We start from the raw sequence: 21,890 nt of genomic DNA on the forward strand, positions 1-21,890 counted from the left end.
GTGGTACTTTTTTTTTTCTTCTTTAACTGTACTGGTGTTAAAGAGGACAAAAGTGCACACAAAGGCCTTTACCCCGGGGGAGGTATATTTACCACTTTACTAATGCCTGTGAAAAGTATTGTTTTTTGTGCTCGGTGATGTCACTCATCTATTTCAGCGTAGTCTACAGCAGAAGACAAAGTGACTATTTTCCCTGTGCTAACTCTGTATTCCTAAAACCATGTTTATTTCAATGCAAGTAGATCCAATCTGATTTTCTTTACAAAAAATACATTATACATTTGCTGCAACCAATATATTTCTGAACTGCATCATATTTTTAGCAATTATTGCATTTTCAGGAGCCTCAACACTTTTGAAGCCAATCTGAATTTTTTCTGACCATTATTTATGAATACTACAGTCAATGGATTTCAGCCAGCACCTGTACATTTTCATTCAAATATATAGGATATGCTCTCCCACAATCTGATACCTTTTTACCGAATGTAGGGGTGGGCATGTAGTTAGCATGCCTATGGAAGACTATCATGGACAAATTTCGCTCCAGTGTAAAGTCAATGGAGTTACACCTGGGATGAATTTGGCCCATTGTGTCTTCTGTAATTTGCTCTAAGAGCCTTATGAAATTATAGCCCTTGGAAATGATTAGTGCATGAGTGTGGTCATGCTTCTGCTGTTTCCCTGTCAATCTCCCAATCTCTATTAGGCTCCTGTACAATCTTTTGGGATACTCTGATGAAAATCTCAATAAAATGTATTCAACTGTTTAAATTTTATTGACACTTTTGACACACTATTCCCCACTGAGCTGCACAGAAGTCCAGTAGACTGCAAAGGACCTGCATCAACGCTGGGCTCTTGTACTCGGTGACTGAGAAAGCTGTAATTTCATGTGCTGCCTCCCCTAGAACATCTGAACAAACTGCAGAATTGCAGCAGAGATGGCACAGCATATTCATGTGCACTGTCTGCCCTGTGACTCTGGACAAAAATATTGAAGGCAGGCAACGTAACTGAGCTAAAGCTCAAAGAAATCAGCTACAGCCAGTATTTACTATTATACTGCAGCATTTACATAGCCTTGTGCAGCATATTGTAAAGTAAACTATGAAGTAAATTAGGAGGTCAGTGCCAAAGAAACAATAGGTCTTTGTCCTCAAGTGTTTACAGCTTAGGGCTTGTTTTCACTGGTGCCTGTACAAGACAGAAAGAACAAATGCAAAGTGAGGCACCGGAATTATGCCATGAATGTTTCAGGGATTAGATTGATGGGTTTTTCATTCCTTAAAGGGGTAGTTAGATAGAGCTGGGTACAATTTTTTCTAACATACAGGGTGACATGGAAGAAAGCTGAGCTGAACTAGGCAAATGTGCCAAAAGCAGCCGTGAAAAGGGAAATTTGGCAGAGTATGACTTGCAGGAGAGAGGGCACTGCACATGGCAATAATGGCAGGGATGTATGCAAGGATGGAGATGGAAAGAGCTTGAAAGACAAGGAGTTTGAATAATATATGGAAGTGGGGGAGCCAATAGTGAGGACCAAGGGGAGGGATAGTGAGAGTGAGGCGTAGTAGTGGGAAAAGATAGCGATCTTGGCAGCTGCATTTTGGACCGAATGAGAGGGAAAGAGATGAGTGTGGGACAAAGCAAAGAGGAGAAGGACAAACCAAAGAGCGTTGCAGTAACTGAGGCAATAGATTATGAGATCATGGACTAATGTCTTGTATAATATAGCTCAGTATAGTCATCACTCAGGGCACTTCTACATCAGGGCTGGCCTTATGGAAAATGGCACCATGGGCGAACTTGTATTTTGGTGCCCCTTGCCCCCGTGAGCTCCCCCCCCCATTGGCCCTGGCCCCCAGGGTCCCACTGCCTCCTCCCCAGTGCTTAATTTGTATTGAAAGAGGTTCCAGGGCTCAGCCCCAGCACAAATTAATTGCTGGCCAGGGAGTGGCAGCTATTGGCTGGGCACCCAGCTCTGAAGGCAGTGCCACCGCCAGCAGCAGTGGAGAAGTAAGGGTGGCATGGTAGGGTGTATTCCCTACCTTACTTTGTGCTGGCGGCGGAATTGCCTTCAGAGCGGGGTGCCCAGCCAGCAGCCGCTGATCTCTGGCCACCCAGCTCTGAAGGCAAAAAACCAGAAAACCGCTGAGTTACAAGAAATCGGTCATACTATATCACAGACATGATTTGGACAAAAAATGTCAGCTTCAAAGTGCTATACAGAACAACAGATCTTTCTGTACATCGTAAAAGATGCCACTTCCTAGGGCTTGTCTCTTATATCTGCTCTATTCAACTAGTTTAGTACAATGCCATGAGAAAGGATCGTTTATAGATCGGATTTCCTTCTTGCTGGTCTGTGATTGCAGAGTTAACATTTTAAAACAAACAGAATAAAGACTTATTTTGCCCATTTTGTATTTGTACTTTTAAAAAAAAAAAAGAGTAGGAGGTAAGCAATTTAAAACAGAAGAACACAATTCCCACATTCCGGTAAAATAAGATGGATACTGCATCATCTACTTCAGGAATTTCCACTATCCATAGGTGTGGAATTGGTGTTTTAAGAGATTAAGGATTAAAAAAAATATATTCACAATAACCAGTCAAACAGAATACAGAACACAGAGTTTACTTCTCCCGGGTTCTGTTGGTATAATTGCTAAGTTAAACAACCCCTTAATAACTATGTTAGCTTAAAAAAAAAGCAATAATATATAAACAAGTGCAAAAAACCATGGCATAACAGGTATAAATTTTGGGCTTGGACATACACTGCTATTAATCAGTCTTTACAAAAATAATAATTTGATTAGGCTAGTCAGTATAGCAAAAGTTGATTCCAGTGCTTATTCTGAAGAAATTATCTTTATTAGGAATGTATTTGTAGGGAAGTTCCTCCTGTGCAAACCCATACATTCTAGCTTTAACAACATTACACGTCTGCGATGTCGGTCTCAGAATCAGCAAGAAAACATGCTTTCTCTCTCACAATACGTGATAGATAGAGCGAACAGAAGTCTGCCACATGTGATTCCATTTCAGGATACAAAGACTATATGGTAGAACATAGAATCATCCTTTATTGTTCATGGTAGCAGCAAAACATTCAAATGTTTGCAGATAAATTAACACAAATAAAGTGCTGCTCCAAAACTCCAAACTGCTGAGCAACAGTAGGAGCTGGGGACAAATCCTGCAACCTTCATGAGTTCAATGGGATGAAGTGTATGAGTAAGGACTCCTTGCAGAGTTAAGGTTTCAGGATCAAGTATTTGGTTTCTCCTGATAGGTTTAGGCATGCTCTCAAGAATAAAGTGATGGAAGGAGAGATCCCAGGCAGACAGAGGAAGAGATGGACCCATCTTGTGCTAGTGCAGAGAAGCTGAAAGATGGTAGTTACTGATCAAATTGAGCATGATTTCAGGCATCTAATCTGAGATGTATGCCTGAAATTATTTTTAAAATACACAACAACAATAATAATGAATAACCACTTCTCCCCTAACACCGTCCTGTGCCCCCTTCTCCCCTAACCCCATCCTGCAACCCCACCTGCCCCTAACCCCTGCACTGTGTCCCCTTCTCCCCTGACCCCTGCACCCCCCCCGTACCCCAACCTCTGTATCCCTCTCCTGTATCCATGTAGGGAAACTGACCTGGATGCACATAGCAGCTGGCATTGCTGCTTGCTTCCCCACCCCCCCAGGTCGAATGCTACTCCTCTGTGCCCCCCGAGGTGGGCTGTGAGGGGAGAAGCGAGGATCAACACAAGGGCTCACTGCATCCAGGTCACTTTCCTGCCCTTCCCTTCTGCAACCCAGCTGGGGAGAGAAGCAGTTCTCGATGCTGGCCTCACAACACAGCCCATGTAGTAAACGTGACCTGAACATGGGGGCCCTGGCATTGCTCCCCCTCCTCAAAGCCCCACAGTGGGGCACAGAGCAACATTTGGGGTGTATGGGGGAGAAGCAGTATCTGTGCATCCCTGCTCCCCACCCAATTCCTCTGCCAGGAGGAAGCAGGGAGAAATCTGCCCCCCACGCATTGCCTCTGCGAGTTCGTGGCGCTCCCCTGCCAACCAGTAACCTGCATCTCTGTACTACTGCACAGCATCTCCTTGACCATGGCACCCTGGGCAGTCACCCAATTGGCCCACTCCTAAGGTCGACCTTGTCTACACTGCACTTGTCTACACTGTTTTGTGACACTGGTTATTAATTTGTATTTTTTAATACTTCAGCTGGGTCCTGAGGCCCTAATCTGAATCAGGGCTCTGCCGTGTTAGATCCTGCACAAACTGATCTTTCCTATCCACTTAGAGCAGTGCTATCCCACCTGCAGCTTTAGAGCTGCATGCAACTCTCATTAGGCCAGATCTTCAGTTCCTGTTCTGTCCCATTCTATGTACCGCTCCCATGGTGCAAACTGCAAAGATGGAAAACTGATGGAAAACTGGTGTAACAGGGCAGCTGGGTATTGCCCTGGCACAGAGGAATTCTTAGGCGGAGTAAAGCCATCACAGTTGACTCTCTGCTACCTGCTCCTGGCCCCCGCCAGCACAGTGGACATTCTTCCGGCATGTCAGAGACAAGAGGAAGTAAGTCCACAAGGTGATGCACGCTGGTGATCCTGGACCAGTGTAAGATAGAGCAGGCCTAGAGTCACAGCCCCATTTTGCAGCAGGACAGTATCTCTACATTAAGGATTTGTCCCACCATAGCTACACTGATTTGTAGTTACACTCATCCAATTTTCCCTCGTCTAGATAAGCCTATTGACCCAGGGATCAGGGAACCATACAATTCCAAGGGCATATGGTCATAAAAGTGCTGGGCTGTATGTGGAGCAGCCACAGTGCAACAAATCCTGGGTGTCTGACAACCATTTCCATGTGAGTTTTGTACTATAGAGCTTGTTTCTATGGTGATGAAATTGCTTTCTGCAAAATCCTACATGGGGTACAGGATGCTCATTAAGCAGACATTCTTTTACTTTGTAGGTAAGGGGTGGTGCACAGGACCTGAGTCTCCATTCTCTTAGCATAAATCCATTGACTGTGGTGGGATTACTCAGGACAGGGGTAAACTCAGCCCAAGCCAGTGGAGAGTCAGGCCAAGAGAGTGATCTTCACAGCCCTGAGCTTTGCATGGCTGGAGGCAGCTCAAGCGTGGGCCACTGGAAAAGGAGGTGAGATCCCAGGAGACATACCAGGGTGCAGTTCCCATTCACCTCCACAGCAAAGCCATATAAGTTGATCCAGCCATTAGCTGGAGTAGCCTCCATCGAACAGCTCCAACTTCTTCCGTTACATCTCCTCAACTCCCTGCCCAGCAGATGTGGCATTTGGGTCTGGTTTTCCCCTACAAGAAGGTATTTGGCAACTGGGCAGAGAGGGCACACATTTTACTTACACCAGGGTGCTGCCATCAATGGAGACAAAAAAAATAATAGTAATTACAATTGGGAACAGGGATATCAAACACAAGACTGGAGTCAAAAGATTTAGGTTCTATTCTCAATTCCACCACAGACTTACTGTGTGTCCAAGGACAAGCCCCTTAACTGCCACATACCTCAGTCTGCAAAATGGGGACACATAATGCCTTCATCTCACAGGGTTGCTGTGATGCTAAATTCCTTAGCTGTGAAATGTCAAAAAAAAATCATAATAATAATCTACCCAGTACAGGAGCAGCAATTACTTTTGTGATATGCAGAGGTGTGCTGCTGTAAGAAACTTTAAAAATAGCTTTTTAATGGAGTTTTCAAAAGGTACTTAAAATAGTTGAGTGAAACTCAGCAACCTTTCTATCCATTTAATTAAGTTCTTGAAGTTCGCATTTCAAGGCATGTAAAGCAATAATACAAAAAGAACAAAGACAAGATGAGATTGATATATACCAGGCCCATTTTATTAAACACAATATTAAAATGAGATTCAGTGAAAATCACTGAACTTTTTCATTTGAATGTCTTCAATTTCAGGAAAAACAGTTATGTATTTAAGGTCCTGGGTCCAAATTCACCTCTGATCTTACTTCCTATAGTCAGTAGAATTACACCAGGGTTCAGTTTTGTTTTGAATTACCACGAGCCATCTGTCACATTTTCAGGGTAGCTGCACCTGTCTCCCTCACTCCATTGTCCATTCCAGGAACGCCAAGTCAGATCTCAAGTCTCCAGGCCAACACCTGTCTCTGAGCAGCGACCCCTGTCCCTCACTCCCTTCTGGCTAGGGGATTATATGGCTGCACAGCCCCATCTTACACTGTGATACCCCCAACAAGCCAATGTGCCTAGAGGCCAGCACCTGTGCATGGCTTTCTCTCTCCAAGAGCTATGAACAGTGTATTGCCAGCAGTTATTAGCTACCACAAAGCGCTTTCTAAGGGCAGGTCTACACTACGGGGCTAAGTCGACCTAAATTACGCAACTCCAGCTACATGAATAACGTAGCTGGAGTTGACGTACTTTAGGTCAACTTAGTGCAGTATCTACACTGCACTGGGTTGATAAGTCAACAGGAGAGTTTTTCCTACCTTATGCTTCTCATTCCGGTGAAGTACCGGAGTTGACGGGAGAGTCATCGGCAGTCGATTTAGCGCCGTGATTCTCAAACTTGTGTACTGGCGACCCCTTTCATATAGCAAGCTGCTGACTGAGACCCCCCCCCTATAAATTAAAAACTCTTTTTATATATTTAACACCATTATAAATGCTGGAGGCAAAGCGGGGTTTGGGGTGGAGGCTGACAGCTCGTGGCCCCCTGAGGGGTCCCAACCCCCAGTTTTAGAACCCCTGATTTATCAGGTTTTCACTAGACCTGCTAGATCGACCCCCCCCCCAGTGGATTAATCGCCGGGCATCAATCCCCCGGTAAGTGCAGACAAGCCCTAAGCAAGCACATTCACTCTTAAGGGAAAAGTATTAAAGAGAACAGAATAAAGACAAAAGACAGATTTAAACACACACTAAAATCTATCAGGAGTCACCCATTAGTTTTATGTGGCTCTAGTAGGCCAAAGTGTTTCCAGCCCTTCCTCAAAAGTTGAGTCCTTCCTTGGGCAGAAGCTCCTGTTTGGTTGCTAGAGCAGATAGCCCCGAGTCATAGAATATCTGGGTTGGAAGGGACATCAGGAGGTCATCTAGTCCAACCCCCTGTTCAAAACAGGACTAATTTTTGCCCCAGATCCCTAAATGGCCCCCTCAAGGATTGAACTCACAACCCTGGGTTTAGCAGGCCAATGCTCAAACTACTGAGCTATCCCTCCCCTCTCTAGAGAAAAAGGGGAAAATGTCAGTAAGTTTAAGCTCAGCCTTTTTATCTCAAAAGCCCTTCCTTTGCCTATTAGTCTCTGGAATACCCAGTTTGCACCAGTATATGCAAACCTCCCCGGAGGTGGTACCTGTCTGGAGGGGTTTACTACACCATGCATCCGACAAAGTGGGCATTCACCCACAAAAGTTTATGCTCCAATACGCCTGTTAGTCTATGAGGTGCCACAGGACTCATTGCTGCTTTTACTACCTGAGTGACTCACCGTAATTACTCTCCATTATTTTTAGTTCTTGGAGGAGTTGAGTGACACCCCACCACCACCACCTCTGCCCCCAGAGTTGCATGCAATCTCTGGTCCACAGTAACAAATGAAACATTCATAAAACTTAATACACTGTTCCCCAAAGCTACTGCATGGGGTTGCAGTATCTGTCATACTATCTAAAGTTTTTCCTACAACAGCCATATGAACATAATGAATCTCTAAAAAAAGGAAAGGAGTACTTGTGGCACCTTAGAGACTAACAAATTTATTTGAGCATAAGCTTTTGAGAGTTATAGCTCACTTCATAGGATGCATGCGGTGGAAAATACAGTGGGGAGATTTTATATACACAGAGAACATGAAACAATGGGTGTTACCATACACACTATAACCAGAGTTGTCAGGTAAGGTGAGCTATTACCAGCAGAAGAGGGAAAAAAAACCTTCAGCAGAGCACACAGACTCTGAGCTAGTGTCCAAAAATCTTACCCTCTTCCTGTGGTTTGACTTTAACAATGACTCAGACAACAAACATCAGCCTAAGCTTGGCTGTTCCTAAAGCTTTTTTGCTAAGATCTCTTCATCCTAGCCCTGGGTACCCTTGTTCACCTCCCCTATTATCTAGGTGGAGTTAATGAGCTGCACCTGCCACAGCAGAATGTCATCAGCTTGCTGCAGGTTTCCAACATCTGTTAATTGGATGGGTTAACAGAAGAGCTCTGACACCCTATTACAGCCCAGCCCTGTAGTGTCTAAACACTGCACAGGAAAATTAGGTCTGCACTAGGTAAGCATGTCCTTAAATACTTTTCTGAATCAGGGCCTGTCTGTACTGAATAGTTTTATGGTAATACCAGATACATTTTCTTAGGTCTTGGAGCTGGAAGTTGTTAACCACAGTTTCTGAGTCTGATTTTATTTTACACTTTAGGCTAATTCCAGCGTAAATACTGTTGGGTAACAGGACAGCACGGTTTGTCCCCACATCACAGCACTGGGGTGAAATTCTGCTGCCCTGAAATCAATGGGGTTTTTGCCATTGATTTCAATGGGAGCAGAATTTCACGCTGATATATAAGCTGAAGAGGTTAATGAGTGAAGACATAAGCCTTCATACAAGTGGGAGGAGGTAAGGATGGCCTGGATCCACAAGGGACTAAGGTGTTGCGACAATGAGCGCACCTAGAAGATCACTGGAAAATGTGGGATCCACAAAGCCTGAGTTAGGTGCCCAGGTTCCCTATACAATGCATAAAGAGAGACACCTTAGAATGTGATCTACAGAAGCTAGCATACTAGGTGGGAAGCCACCTAAGTTAGCCAATAGAAGATGCTAACCAGAAGGCTGTGCCCTCAGTTTGATAGCATCCTGTCTGGCAAGAACTCACTTATCAATAGCTGGGATGTGAAATCCTCACTTCTGTGTTGTCTTGTCATTGTAGTTCCCACTTAATTTTGCTGGGTGTAAACTAATTAAGGTGGTGGGATATAATTGGTTACATAATCATGTTACAATATGTTAGGATTGGTTAGTTAAATTTCAGGAAAATGATTGGTTAAGGTATAGCTAAGCAGAACTCAAGTTTTACTATATAATCTGTAGTCAATGAGGAAGTGACGGGGTGTGGGTGGGCATGTGGGTGTGTGAGATGGGAACAGGGAATGGGGGTAAGAAAATTGGAATCATGTTTTGCTAAAGGGGGAAATGGGAACAGGGAATGGGAGTAAGGAAGTTGGAATCATGTTTGGCTAAGGGCAGGAATGGGAACAGGGACACAGGTGTAAGGCTTTGTGGTGTCAGAGCTGGGAAGGAGGATACTAAGGAAGGAAACTGGAATCATGCTTGCTGGAAGTTCACGCCAATAAACATTGAATTGTTTGCACCTTTGGACTTCGGGTATTGTTGCTCTCTGTTCATGCGAGAAGGACCAGGGAAGTAAGTGGGTGAAGGAATAAGCCCCCTAACATCCACTGTGCAAGAGCATCATCTTGTGAGTCAAGAGTGACGTGATGGTACATTATCAGTACACAGATTATCCTGATTTCCTCTTTCCCCTGCTCAGGGTTTCAGATATCTCCTTTTACAAACCCTGAAGGAATTTAGGATTAAAGAAAAACTTTGCTGCATGCCGCTGCCATCTGCTGCTCATCTTTCCCTTTGGAAGATGCAGGGGATCTTATTTGATCATATATTTAGTCCACTGCAGTTCTGCAGCTCAATTTGCATGGTCAATTGAATCCTTCTCTTATGATAATATCAGCCTTGCAGCTCCAAGTTTGGTACAAGTCTGCTCATTTTGTATCTTGGCAGGCTTTTTGAAGCTGTTGGCAAGGGCTTCAGTTCCACCAAAAATTATCCTTTATTTTTCTGTCAATGTAAAAGGTTTTTGTGTTCTTCAAGTCAGCCATTAGGGTACAGAGTCAGACAACTGTTCTCGATAGGATGTGTTCCATGTTAAAGACCTTAACAGAAGCTTGAACTTGTTCTGAAGAGATCTAAGTACAGATGGCTAACAGGCTATTTCCAGAGCCATCTCTGTATCCCCTCAGTTGCCCACACCTTTACAGTGTACGTGAAGAACACATCACATCTGAGTGTAGGATTGCTAGAAACGGCCATGCAAGGAATTCTGAGTGTAGAAGTGCTGGATGGTTATTGTATTTTTGTTATTATATTTATTTTTGATGGTACATATTTTTGGTTTCCAAAGTATCCAATTAAAAAAAACCCAACACACTGTATGTCAAAAGAGAATGTTTAGTGCTATAGAGACAAATATTTGTTTAAATGAAGACCAAAAAGAACTTAGAACTAAAAAGGATGTGTCTATGAATATATTATAAAGAAGCACACAGTGGTTTTCTTCTTTAATCATCAAAAGTGGGAGGAAGAAAGGGCTCAAAAGCACCAATGCAAAGTCCATTGGGGAAGAAAAGGAATTCTGATATAATGCAAAATTTAAGATCTCAGGACACATATCTTTCTTGCCATGTTTTCCCTCTTCTGTCTGGGCATTATTCACAAAAAAACAGTCTGAAAGATACTGTCCTCACCATTAAGATATAGTTAAACAGCAGACCTGATCCTATACCTACTGAAGTCAGTAGGAAGCTTGACATAGACCTCAGTGGGTTCAGGATCCGGGCATAACATGTCTAAGTATGCAATGATGTGACTTAGTCACACAGATAAGTCTATGCACCACTTCTAGTGCAGAACATGTTGTTCCTTTTGTACTCCATAGTCTAGGCATCATCCTCTGCTATCCACTCTCTGCCTAATATACACACCTACTGTATAATAGATTCTTTCTATAAAACGTATCAGCTGGACAAGATTTGAGACTTGGGAAAGCAGATGCTCCAATAGAAGAAATTCTGCTTGCTCTCTATCTCTCACTCTCATGTCTTTTGAGAAAGTGACAGAGCCAAATCTTTCTGCTGCAACATTGGGAAAACAGATTAGCCTAATACTTTTCGTTAAGATTCAGCATTATACTGTATTTGCATTTTTAAAAATCTCAGAACCATACGACTTTTGGATACTGTTAGAATGGTACTGATCTACTTTAAGAATTGTTATGGCAAATAACATGCATGGATAGGTCTAAGATAAGGGTAATCCAAATATTTGGTTTTAGGTCACGACTGCAGGATCCAGAAGGAAATCACCATAACCTCCAGGCACAGCATTGTGCAACTGTCTAGGTGCACCATGGGGAGGGAGGTGAGCCTTGTTCAGAAACATCTAGTATGGACCAGGGCATGATCCTAGACATAATGGACCAGTGGTCTGTTCCGATATAGTGATTCCTGTGTTATTTTCAAATGTGTGCATGATTTTCTTACAGAAAAGCTTGCTATGCTGAACAAATTCCATGGCAATAACTACATCTAGGAATCAGGGACAGCTGTGTACATGAGGGCAACATGTCTAGGTTGTCTTTGATCAAAAGATAATTAGAAAACTAATGCTGAAAAAAGATGTCATACCAGCCTTTGATCCAACAATCAAGAAAAGTTGTTTTCATTTCCATCTATCCTAGGTAAGTTTTATAACTATAGGGCCCCTCACAATCCATTATCATCTTCTGGCCTTGTATTGTTGGATGATTAAAGGGAGGTTAAGTCCTCTTCTGGCCCAAGAAAACTTTGCTGGACTAGGGTTTTGATCTTTTACTACATAAATGCTGCAGGGAAATGGATGAGTTAGCTGCAGGACAGCCTGTTAAACTGTTTTTTAATCAGAAATCCCTCAGACACTGGACTGAGCCCTGGAAAAGGGAAAGGAAGAAGTGAGAGAGAAAGAGCACTTGATACCATGCGTACTTCTATGAATGGGCAGAATCTTGTTGCCTCCAATGAGGTCATTAATTACATCCGTGTGCAGTGTGGTTAAGTGAGTTTAGCAACGTCTATCATCCATTCCTCTCCTTCCATTTCATGGTTCACGGTTTAATTTCATTTCCACCTCTGAAGTAGAGCAGAGTTGTTAGCTACCCTGTATTTCAGATGCCATTTCAAATTCAATTACAGCTTTATTCTGTCATTTGATATGTCAGTGAAAGGGAAACAATCAAAAAGATTGACACTGATCATAATCTGAATTGTCATGCCCAACCCTTGACAGAATAATGAGTTAGAGGCAATGTCAGTCATTCCAGGGCTCATGACACGCCACACTGCCATGGAAGGTGCAGCACAAACGGTAGTTCTTTCACTGTTTGTGAATGAGACAATATGCAGTACTCTGCAGAACAAACTTCTCTGCTTTTCTCACCATATGTGTGGACAGATGGATTACTCTTTCACTCACATACACTTTTAGAGTGAATATTTGTGGCTGTCTAAAACCTACTTCTAGGGAACAAAGACAGTATCTCAGGAATTTTACTATTTCTATAGAATATGTTGCATTTTATTTTTGCATACAAAACATGCATTCTGTTTAAATTCAGCCCTGTAGTAAAGGAGATTTCTTTTTCAACCACTTCATTATTTTATTTTTGTCCATTTGGGCTGTAGTACATTTTAGCACAGGCTATTTTCAGCAACTGAAAAGTTTTTGCAGCATCAAGTGGAATTCCTTCTCTGCTCAATTTGTTTTATTAAACCATAACAAAACATATACATTAGCAGATAAAAGAAAAACAAAGATGTGGCACAAACTAATAAGTGCCTGGTATCCGTGTGTCCTTATTTCCTCTAGCATGTCAAGATAGGCAAGCTTGTGAGAGAACAAATGAGGATTAAAATAATCTTCTGTTCTAATAGACACAAGAGCTGCATTGTGAAAAAATATCATTTTAACAGTTTGTTCTCCCACTTTCTTCAACTAAATACAGTCTTTCAAAATCATAATGATAACAAAATAGACACAAACAAAATGTGTTCCAATACTGTAAATAAAACACATTCTTGCCAATGGGATATGCAGAACTATTTAAAAATTGAATTCAGGGCAAGAAATAATAAGCTACTCTTACTACAAAGAAGAGCAAAAATAAAACAATCTGAACAAAGTTTACAACTACTATTGATATTACTTGAACCTACACCACATCATATATTCAAGTAGTGTGTGTGTGTGAGGAATATATTGCTAACAAGGTTGAAACAAAGAGCTAAGCAACCTACTCAGCAGTTATTGATAGACAAATTCTTCCATCCAAAAATACAGAGGTTGTATAGTGGCCTCAGTCTATATCGGGGTGGGCAAACTTTTTGGCCCAAGGGCCACATCTGGGTGGCGAAATTGCATGCAGGGCCATGAATGTAGGACTGGGGTATGGGAGGGGGTACGGTGTGCAGGAAGGGGCTCAGGGCAAACGGTTGGGGTGCAGGAGGGGGCTTGGGGCAGGGGGTTGGGGTGCAGGGGGTGCGGCAGGGGCTCAAGGCAGGGGTTAGGGGGCTCAGAACAGGGGTTTGGGGTGTGGCAGGGGGCTCAGGGCAAGGGGTTGGGGTGCAGGAAGGGTGCGGAGTGTGGGAGGGGACTCAGGGCAGGGGGTTGGGATACAGGGAGGGATGTGGAGGGCGGGAGGGGGCTCAGGGCAGGAGGTTGGGGGCTCAGGGCAGGGTGTTGGAGTGCAGGAGTGCCGGATACGGCCCGCAGGCTGTAGTTTACCCAGCCCTGGTCTGTATTGTAGGGAAGGGAGGTAGAGAGTCTACTCTGCAACAGGACTATCTGGAGGTATTCTGACCTATTGAGCCTCTGCCTCTGGAGAGTTATGGGTTGGGCACATCAGATCAGGAGCTCTGCCACCATTTCAAATGTGAAGCATGCGTTCCGCCCATCTTACACCTGGACAAGTGCAGAAGGGTGGGGTAGTCAGTGTCTTGTCTGCAACCCTCCCTTTCCAGACCCATTTGGAGAGTCTAACACTGTGGGCAGACCTCAGGAAGTACAACTATAGTCAGCCACTAGGCAGGGGCAGAAAGGAAGAGCAGCTCTTTGTCATGCTCCCTGCTTGTATGCCTAGGGCTCAGCCAGCTCTTTTAAACTTAATGAGAGACTCTCACTGACTTCAGTTGGAGCTGGATCAGACCTGACACAGAGTGAGCCAATGTCCACAAGGAGTGGGTTTAGGAGGTAAATTCCCATTTCCATATATGAATCATGCAATGTTTCCAAAGTACACTCTTCCCTTTCAAATATGTTCCTGATATTAGAATCCTAAGACAACTTCTAAGAAATGTCTTACCCCGTGCTAGAATAGCATTTTTTTATTTCTTATTCATTTTGCAAATGAAAGTCCACAACTCATACTGACATTATCAGTGCTGACTTCTGCAGCCACCAATTCAACAGAGCATGGGGATCTGAACTCCAACAGGATTCCAGTACACAAAAATGAGAATACCACCTGCTTCTACTCATCTTATACTTAGTACCATAGGCATGGCTGACTTCTAGTTATTGCAGAAGCCTCTTAAGCATATTAGAATATAATGGTTACAGTAAATTAGAACCTGCCACAAAACTGGATGTTTCTCTCCTTCTTTTCCTCTTTATAGCTCTGCCAGTATTGGAGGACTTCTCAGAATAGAAAGTGCCTACAAGTCACTTGTGCCACTTCAAGATATCTCAGTCCCTTGATTAGCATTCACAACGTTGATAAGCAAGTCCAAATAGCCGGAAAAGCATGATACCGCACCTGTTCATAGCTAAAATGATTTGCCATGGCTTCCAAAGGAGTGGACAGGAATGGTCACTGAGATTAATGGTAGAACAGGAGAGGGTCCTGAATTCTGTGATGGATTTTTCCACAAAAATATTCAAGTTCTAGGGGAGACTTTTACGCAGCAGCATGTTCATGGCTTTCTCCTGTCAGCATACCTCAGTCTGCCTCCTGATGCCACTGCTACTGGTGCTTTTTTGATACTGTTAGGCCTAGCAGCTTTGAAGCACTGCCGCTGCTGTAGTCTGCTGTTTCCACATTATGTGCAGCAAAGTGGATAGCATGACTGATCCAGCAGCAGCAGTCTCACTATTCACTTTTGCTTTGAGGCTTTGCCCATGTGCATTCAAATTTTGCAAGTAAGAATTTGCACATTTCAGAAGGTTGGAAAAACTATCATTTCCCCCAAGGAATGCTGTTACGTGTGGGTAAAACGTAAATTGAAATTCTACACAGAAGTCAGCGTTCTCATATTAGCTCTGTGCAAGAGCACACACCCTCCTTTGTTGCCTCTAAAATCAAATAGCCTTTTCAGTGGCAATCAGTGAAAACCTGAAGGGAAGCCACAAACCATTTTGCTTTTCATAGCGCTCTACCTTCAGATTCAACATATCACAGTGGAAGGAAGCAGAGAACAAGCTAACATGCATAACATCCCCAAGTGATTTTAATATGCTCGGCAATGCGGGTTACAGGGAGAGAGATTCACGTATGAAAAGGGAGTCCAGGATGCCAGTGGCCTCTGAACTCAGACATTTGCATAGCAAACTGACCCGTCAACTGTTTTATACAATGACTAAAGTGATAATACACTGTACTGCATGTTTCTTTGTGACACGTACTTTGGAGGACATGGGCGAAGAGCTGACATATTGGAACGCCGCCTAATGTACTGTGACCAACACGTAATCCACCATTTGAACCATGAGCCATATATCTACAATAGTCATGACCCCACTCCATTTGGTTTAGATCATACCTCATCTTTCCTTGCACAGCTGCATAATGCTGTGGAAGTCCATAAAAGAAGGACCATGCTAATGAGGTTCAGATGCAGCCATGAATTTTATTACTGGTTTGATAGAAAAACACATTAAATGTCAACATCAAGTCCACAGATCAGCTGTGCAATGTTCTTATTCTAAACCCGTTCAGTTGGATGATTTGATGTGTATTTGGTTTTCATGGCCACCATTTTGTAGATGGTAATTTGTCTTGGACAAGCCACTGACACTTACTGTACAATATCCTGAAAAAATCCTTGATGATGCTCAAAATATGTAGAAGTTAGAAGATAAATGGGGAGAAACTCAGATGATTCCCCAAGGACTAAGAAATGGTACCAGCAGTTCTTGCTCCTAATTCTTACAGATACCCTAAGATTCTTTCTATTCTGGTACTTTGTTTTCAGTGCTTTATGTCACAGGTAGCAGTGAGTACTAACTAGACATGTCAAATGCTGACACCTTCTCCCCATCTGTCTGTACTCCTCTGAAATGTGTTCAGAGCTGTATTTCCTGCATTAATGGAAAAGCAACTTGAACACTGCTGTCTCTTTTGGGGTCACAAATTGGGGCACCATTGATTGGTTAGAGAAAGCAAAACTGCCTGAAAAAGAAAATGGCAAATGAATTTCAATGGATTCTGTAAGGTTAAAATTGTAGATGCTACTTCTCTCTGAAGAGCCACCATTGACATCAGTGGTGGCAGAATCAGATCTCTCTAAAAATAAATCTTGCCTATATTCAAATTAAAACCTTCAATTATTTAAATCAACAGAATTAAAAAATCTTATTTACTTTAAACTATTCATGCTGTTTTTAAAAAGTGTACTTCTTTCAGCTCAGACAAAGAAATATATGAGTAAATTCACTTCGGTGTGTAGTTAGTTGTCACTTTCCCATTCTCATGCATTGCTAACATGTTTGGTTTGCAAACATGGCAAGGGAACATGCTTTTTAAAAATGGTTTTCATTGGAATTTAAAGCAGCTCCATGAAAACATTTAGTCTTAGGTTTCGTAAAAGCTTATTTTTCAAAAACCTAAATGTGGGGCAAATTTAATCGGATAATGTCCCTTTAGATGGCTTTTTCCAGACAATATCTGAGTGTATCTTAGACATATTATTGGTTCTCTTCCTTTTTCTTTTCTCGCTTCATTCTTAGAATCAGTTTGCTCAGTCAAGTCTTCCTCCTCGACTTTCTCCTTGTCACTATAGATGGAGACTGTGCTGTTACTTGCTTTTTCACTTTGCCACTATGTTGTCTTGGTGCTATTCCACAGCAAAGAAGGGGCCCAATTCTGCTTCCACAGAATTCAGTGACAAAACTCTCACTGACATGAGAAGAGTAAAATTAGGACCCAATTCATTTTAATGGGCTCTCCTTTGGATTCCCAGCTCATTACCAAACCCTGCCATTGTTACATCTGTACTTGTCTGAGTTGAAACATTGTTTAGATTTTAAGTGGTTCAGGATTTTGTTGCTTTAGTCAACAGTGATACAGTTTTTGTGTTTTGCATTTAAAGTATATTATTACATTTCTTACCATCCAAGCTGTGACAAAGTCTCCCATCCAAGTCCCCACTGCAGCAACCTTCATAAAACTTTCGTTCCTGATGCCCATAAAGTCTGTTATGATGTATGCCCTGTGGAAATAAGCACACAGACTGTAAGTTACACACATTCATTTGTTTTACTGAGGAGAAATATTTTTAACACGAAAGATTTTCCAGCTTTTGTATGATCACACATTCGGCCAGATCTAACATCTACCGGAGTCAGTTCCAATTAGAGATGGAGAAGTGAATACAGTTGTACAACCATGCTATGTTTTAAAGCCAAAAGACTGACAAAAGCTTCTGAAGACTGTAACAAGAGTTCTATACTTTTCACCTCTCCCTGAGCACAAACAGAACTGTAGCATTCTGTCAATTGGAGAGCTCCCATAAAAATAAAGTCCTTTCATCTCTCTTTAAAAATAATTGAGCCACCTGACCTTAAAATTCTGTGAATTGTACAACCATGTGTCTTTTAACATTAGAGTAAAAATACCCTTCATTTAATTCTAGTGAGAAGCAATGGTCTCATGTTCTTGTTAAATTTCAAAATCTCCATGGACATACTTTATCTAAAAATGAATGGAAATGTATTTTCACACACATTAAGCTATGTTCAGGGAAGGACGGAGTTAACAAAAAACAAAACAAAAACCCAAATATTCTACTCAAGCAATGGAGCAAATGGAATATGTAACATCACACGATGGTCTTCTATCCACTTCAAGCTTAGCACAAAGGCTCAAGTTGGGAACTACAAATACCAATTCTAAATTTGAACTTTCTTACTCACAGCGTAGTGCATATTTATTTCCTTTGTTAGCAATCTCTTTGTTTATTTTTAAAGAAAAGCTTGTTCTTGCTCATTTATGTAAGAGCTAATAAGTTGAACAATAATAGGTCTTACATTGTATCTTTTCAAGTAAAAATGTATTTACGGGCTTCTTAAAACAGACTATATAAATGTTATGCATGTTCAAAGATATGGATGATGAAGCCAACTGACTGTAACAACTTCTTGGAAACTAGTGTTATCTATTGTGCATGTAGGCACCCTTTACTAGAAGGGCCTCTGAACTTTACTGGGAGTGTTCCAGGGGAAAAGCCTGTGTGCTGCAATCTAGCCTCAGAGACTACAACTCCCATAATGCCTTGGGGAAAGAGGGGGAGACTTCCTCCTGCAAGGAGAGCAGGCAGTGGACGCCATTTTGGGAAAAGGAGTGAGATTGCTGCTGTGGAGCTCTGTCTATATCAGGAGCTGTTGAGAGCCTGCAGGGGCTTTGATTGAGCAGGGAGCCTCAGCGGTGGTTGGTGGCTTTACTGGAGCCAGGGCACAGACTGTGCCTAGAGATGACTGAGGTGGGCCTGTAGTGAAGGAGCTCTGAGTAACCCCCACTCTGGTTTGGGAAAGTAGGTGCAAGGGAGGGGGCACAGCAGAAGACGGCGTCTGAGGAGAGGCAGAGTGATCTTCCCACCGAACCAGGACCCAGAGCTGCTGACATGTGGTGGGGCTGGCTCCAATCGTCACAGGGGTTGCGCAGCTTGTGGCCTGGGCTGGACTGATACACAGAACCAACAAAGCACTGTCTCCAGCTGCAGATCCCCAAGCACGCCCACGCAAGCACCTAGGACTCTGAAATCCAGAGGAGTGTACGCTCCGGGGTTGGGTAAATGGTGGCAGTGTAAATGCCAGTTAGATAAGTTTATTACTGTATATTTGTTAATTGATTTTATTCAACTGCCCCTATGGATTTAAATTAGTAGTGACATATAATCTTAGTCTGTTATACCCTCATTTTTTAAGTTGTTAAGTAAAGGTGCATTAACTCTATTTTAAGTATATTGAATGTACATTATTTATAATTGGTATTTGAGTTACACCCATACCACAGATTATATTATTTATTATTAGAATAGATTTATTCCTGGAGTTTCCCAAGGCTCACCTTTGAGTGTGTGGAGGGGACAGCCAGGTGGAGGCACTGCCAATTTTAGGAGTGAAGGGACTGCAGCAGAGGGGTGAATAGAGGATTCCTACCTATCCAGCAGGACCACTGGGATACTCAGGATCTTCTTTAATGTCAACAACATCAGGCACACAGGTGAGTGTTGCCTGCTCCCGAGTAACCCAGGGAGGAAATGGGAGTTACATGCAAATCTATCTAAATGCTTATTATGAATCCATCACCATAGTATCTAGGAGCTTATGGGCCAGACCCTGCAACTGTATCTGTGCAGGTGGACCCCCTGTGCCTATGTGGAGCCCATTAAAGTCAAATTTTGCCTGCATTGATCCAGTAGAAGGATATGGCCTTGTATCTGTATTTGGGAACAGTAAGTTACAGTGTGAGGTAATAACCTACTTTTAGCACAGATGTATGGCCTGGCAGACCATAATGGCTCTTGGATTAAAAGCTAATTTAGAGATATTTTAGCTAGCATGTCATTAACAAAACAAACCATGATGATGTCTATTATGTTAATCAGTTGAACAGCATGTAAATGTAAGCTCAGATTTCCTGTTGGACTGCTCAAAAAAAGAGAGAGATTGTTATAAGCAATTTTTAAATGTGTCCCATAAAGTCAAGTTAAACGTGTTTAATTTTTTCCCTTCTCTGTTGTCTGTTCTCAACATCTAAGACACTGTCACTTCTGAAAACCCAAAAATACTCAAGCTGGGGTGCCTAAAGTGAGGGTATTATCAAGAAAATGGACAGTGATGATGCTAGGGTTGCCAATTTTGGTTGGATTTATTCTTGGAGATTTCCTCATATGACATAATATTTAATTAAAGATTAATCTTTAATTCCTGGAGACTCCAGGCCAATCCTGGAGGGCTGGCAACCATAGATGATGCCTGGTGTGTGGGTGACTGGCCAAAAATAGTAAATGGGCCTGATTCTCCACGTCCTGTGTCATCTTGTGTAAAGTTGGTGTAAAGCAATGTAATTCTGACTGGTAGCCTTTTAGAACCATTTTCAACAGGTGTAGCAAATGACTGCACAAGGTACCAAGAAGCAAAGGATCTCACCCCATCTGAAAAACAGGCCACTTATTTAGCTTCTGTTGCTTAAGGGCCTGGAATGGCCTTCTGGGGAATTTTCTTATGTGGTTCTATGTCTCTTCATCTTGCAGCCCTCAGCATAGGAGTGTGTAAGGGTTGAGAAGGAGAGCCACGCACAGGCAGTTGTGCAAGACTGCTGTAAATTAATTAGTGCAGCCCTGGGGCTGTGCCAGCCACTTAAAGAAGCAGAATTAGAAAGTCATTAAAGCTACTTTTACATCCCCATCTCCATAGCTGGGCATTCTGTGCTGCCCTTCCTAAGAAGCACATCACAGAATCTGACCCAGTCTGAGCAAGGGACACACTGACCCAGATAAAATCCACACATGCTGTGAAAGGTCAGACTTGTTCTTTTCTGGGGTTTGGCTTTATTGAGAAGTCAAATAATAATAAAGAACATAAACCTCAGCCACACCGACCTTTCTTATAAACTGGTCCTATTAATAAGCCACACCTTCCACAATGAATTAGCAGAACTTGCTCAACCACTTTCAGTAGATTCTAACTTCTGCAGACAGAGTGGTACCCATATATAGACTCATTAACTCACAAATGCTGTCAGGTCCCTCTCTGTGAAGGGCTTTATTTAAAAAAAAATCTGCATAAACATTTTTAGAATTATTGCAGAACTTGACTGCTATGCTGTGCAATTGCGCCAGGACCGGATCACATTGTGAAAACTCCAAGTACTCAAATGAATCCTGGTACCAAATGCAGACTGTTAATCAAATGACAAACCAAATACTACAAGACAAGCATTGTAATACTCAATTAAGCAGCACAAAAAAGCAGGGATTAGAATCTCTGTCAGAAGAATGAAAGAAAATTCTGGCATCATTTCTTAGGTGCCAAGAAGCAGATTTCATAACTGCAGTGACATGGACGTGGAAGATCATCTGAATGAAACAACTTTAAGAGCATTCACTATAGCTGATACAGTACATCAGACAGCTTCTCCTGAGGAAATGCAATATACAATGATCATCACCTTGATACTGTGATCAGGGGAATTTACCACAATAAATAATTTAAAGTAAAATAATTCAAGAAAGTATACCCCACCACACACATCTCCCTGAGGTTTGAGTAGGTGAGTGAGAATTCTCTGAGAAGGTCAGAAATGCATCCTGAAACCTTGCACCAGGGTTGCAAACCCTTCTGATGCAGAAAAAGAAGAATACAACCACAAGGAAGAGGAACAATGTTGAGTTTAAAGTAAGATCTTGCGAATTTAGTAAAGAGAAAGGACTTCATAATAGCTAGTTCTTGGTTGTTTCAGTCAGTCTCCCTCAGAGACCCAGGAGAATAAGGCATGCTGGGAAATAAGTTTATAAACAATACCCCTTTCTCAGTATTGCCAACCCCAAGCATTGAAAATCACGTCACACTCTAAATCATGAGACTGGCTTAAAAATCATAGCATTTTTTAAAAATAATACATTTGGGGTTCTTCTTTTTCTCTTCTGTTTTTTGAACCTTTAAACTTCATATTTTCAAACTTTCTTCCGCAACCCTGACTAGAATTAACTAGAAAT

At 42.3% G+C, this 21,890-nt stretch overlaps 1 protein-coding gene across 4 annotated transcripts in view; it reads right to left on the reverse strand.

Moving 5' to 3' along the window:
• The window catches only part of TMEM117 (transmembrane protein 117), a 315,494-nt gene that overhangs the window by 145,801 nt on the left and 147,803 nt on the right, over positions 1-21,890 (reverse strand). For all 4 annotated transcript variants that reach the window (XM_073328001.1, XM_073328003.1, XM_073328005.2 and 1 more), the window contains exon 4: positions 17,282-17,381. In XM_073328001.1, the coding sequence (XP_073184102.1) occupies positions 17,282-17,381 (100 nt within the window). The remainder of the gene's footprint in view (positions 1-17,281; positions 17,382-21,890) is intronic.

Source organism: Lepidochelys kempii, chromosome 1 (assembly GCF_965140285.1).
Source record: "Lepidochelys kempii isolate rLepKem1 chromosome 1, rLepKem1.hap1, whole genome shotgun sequence".
Classification (NCBI taxonomy): domain Eukaryota; kingdom Metazoa; phylum Chordata; order Testudines; family Cheloniidae; genus Lepidochelys; species Lepidochelys kempii.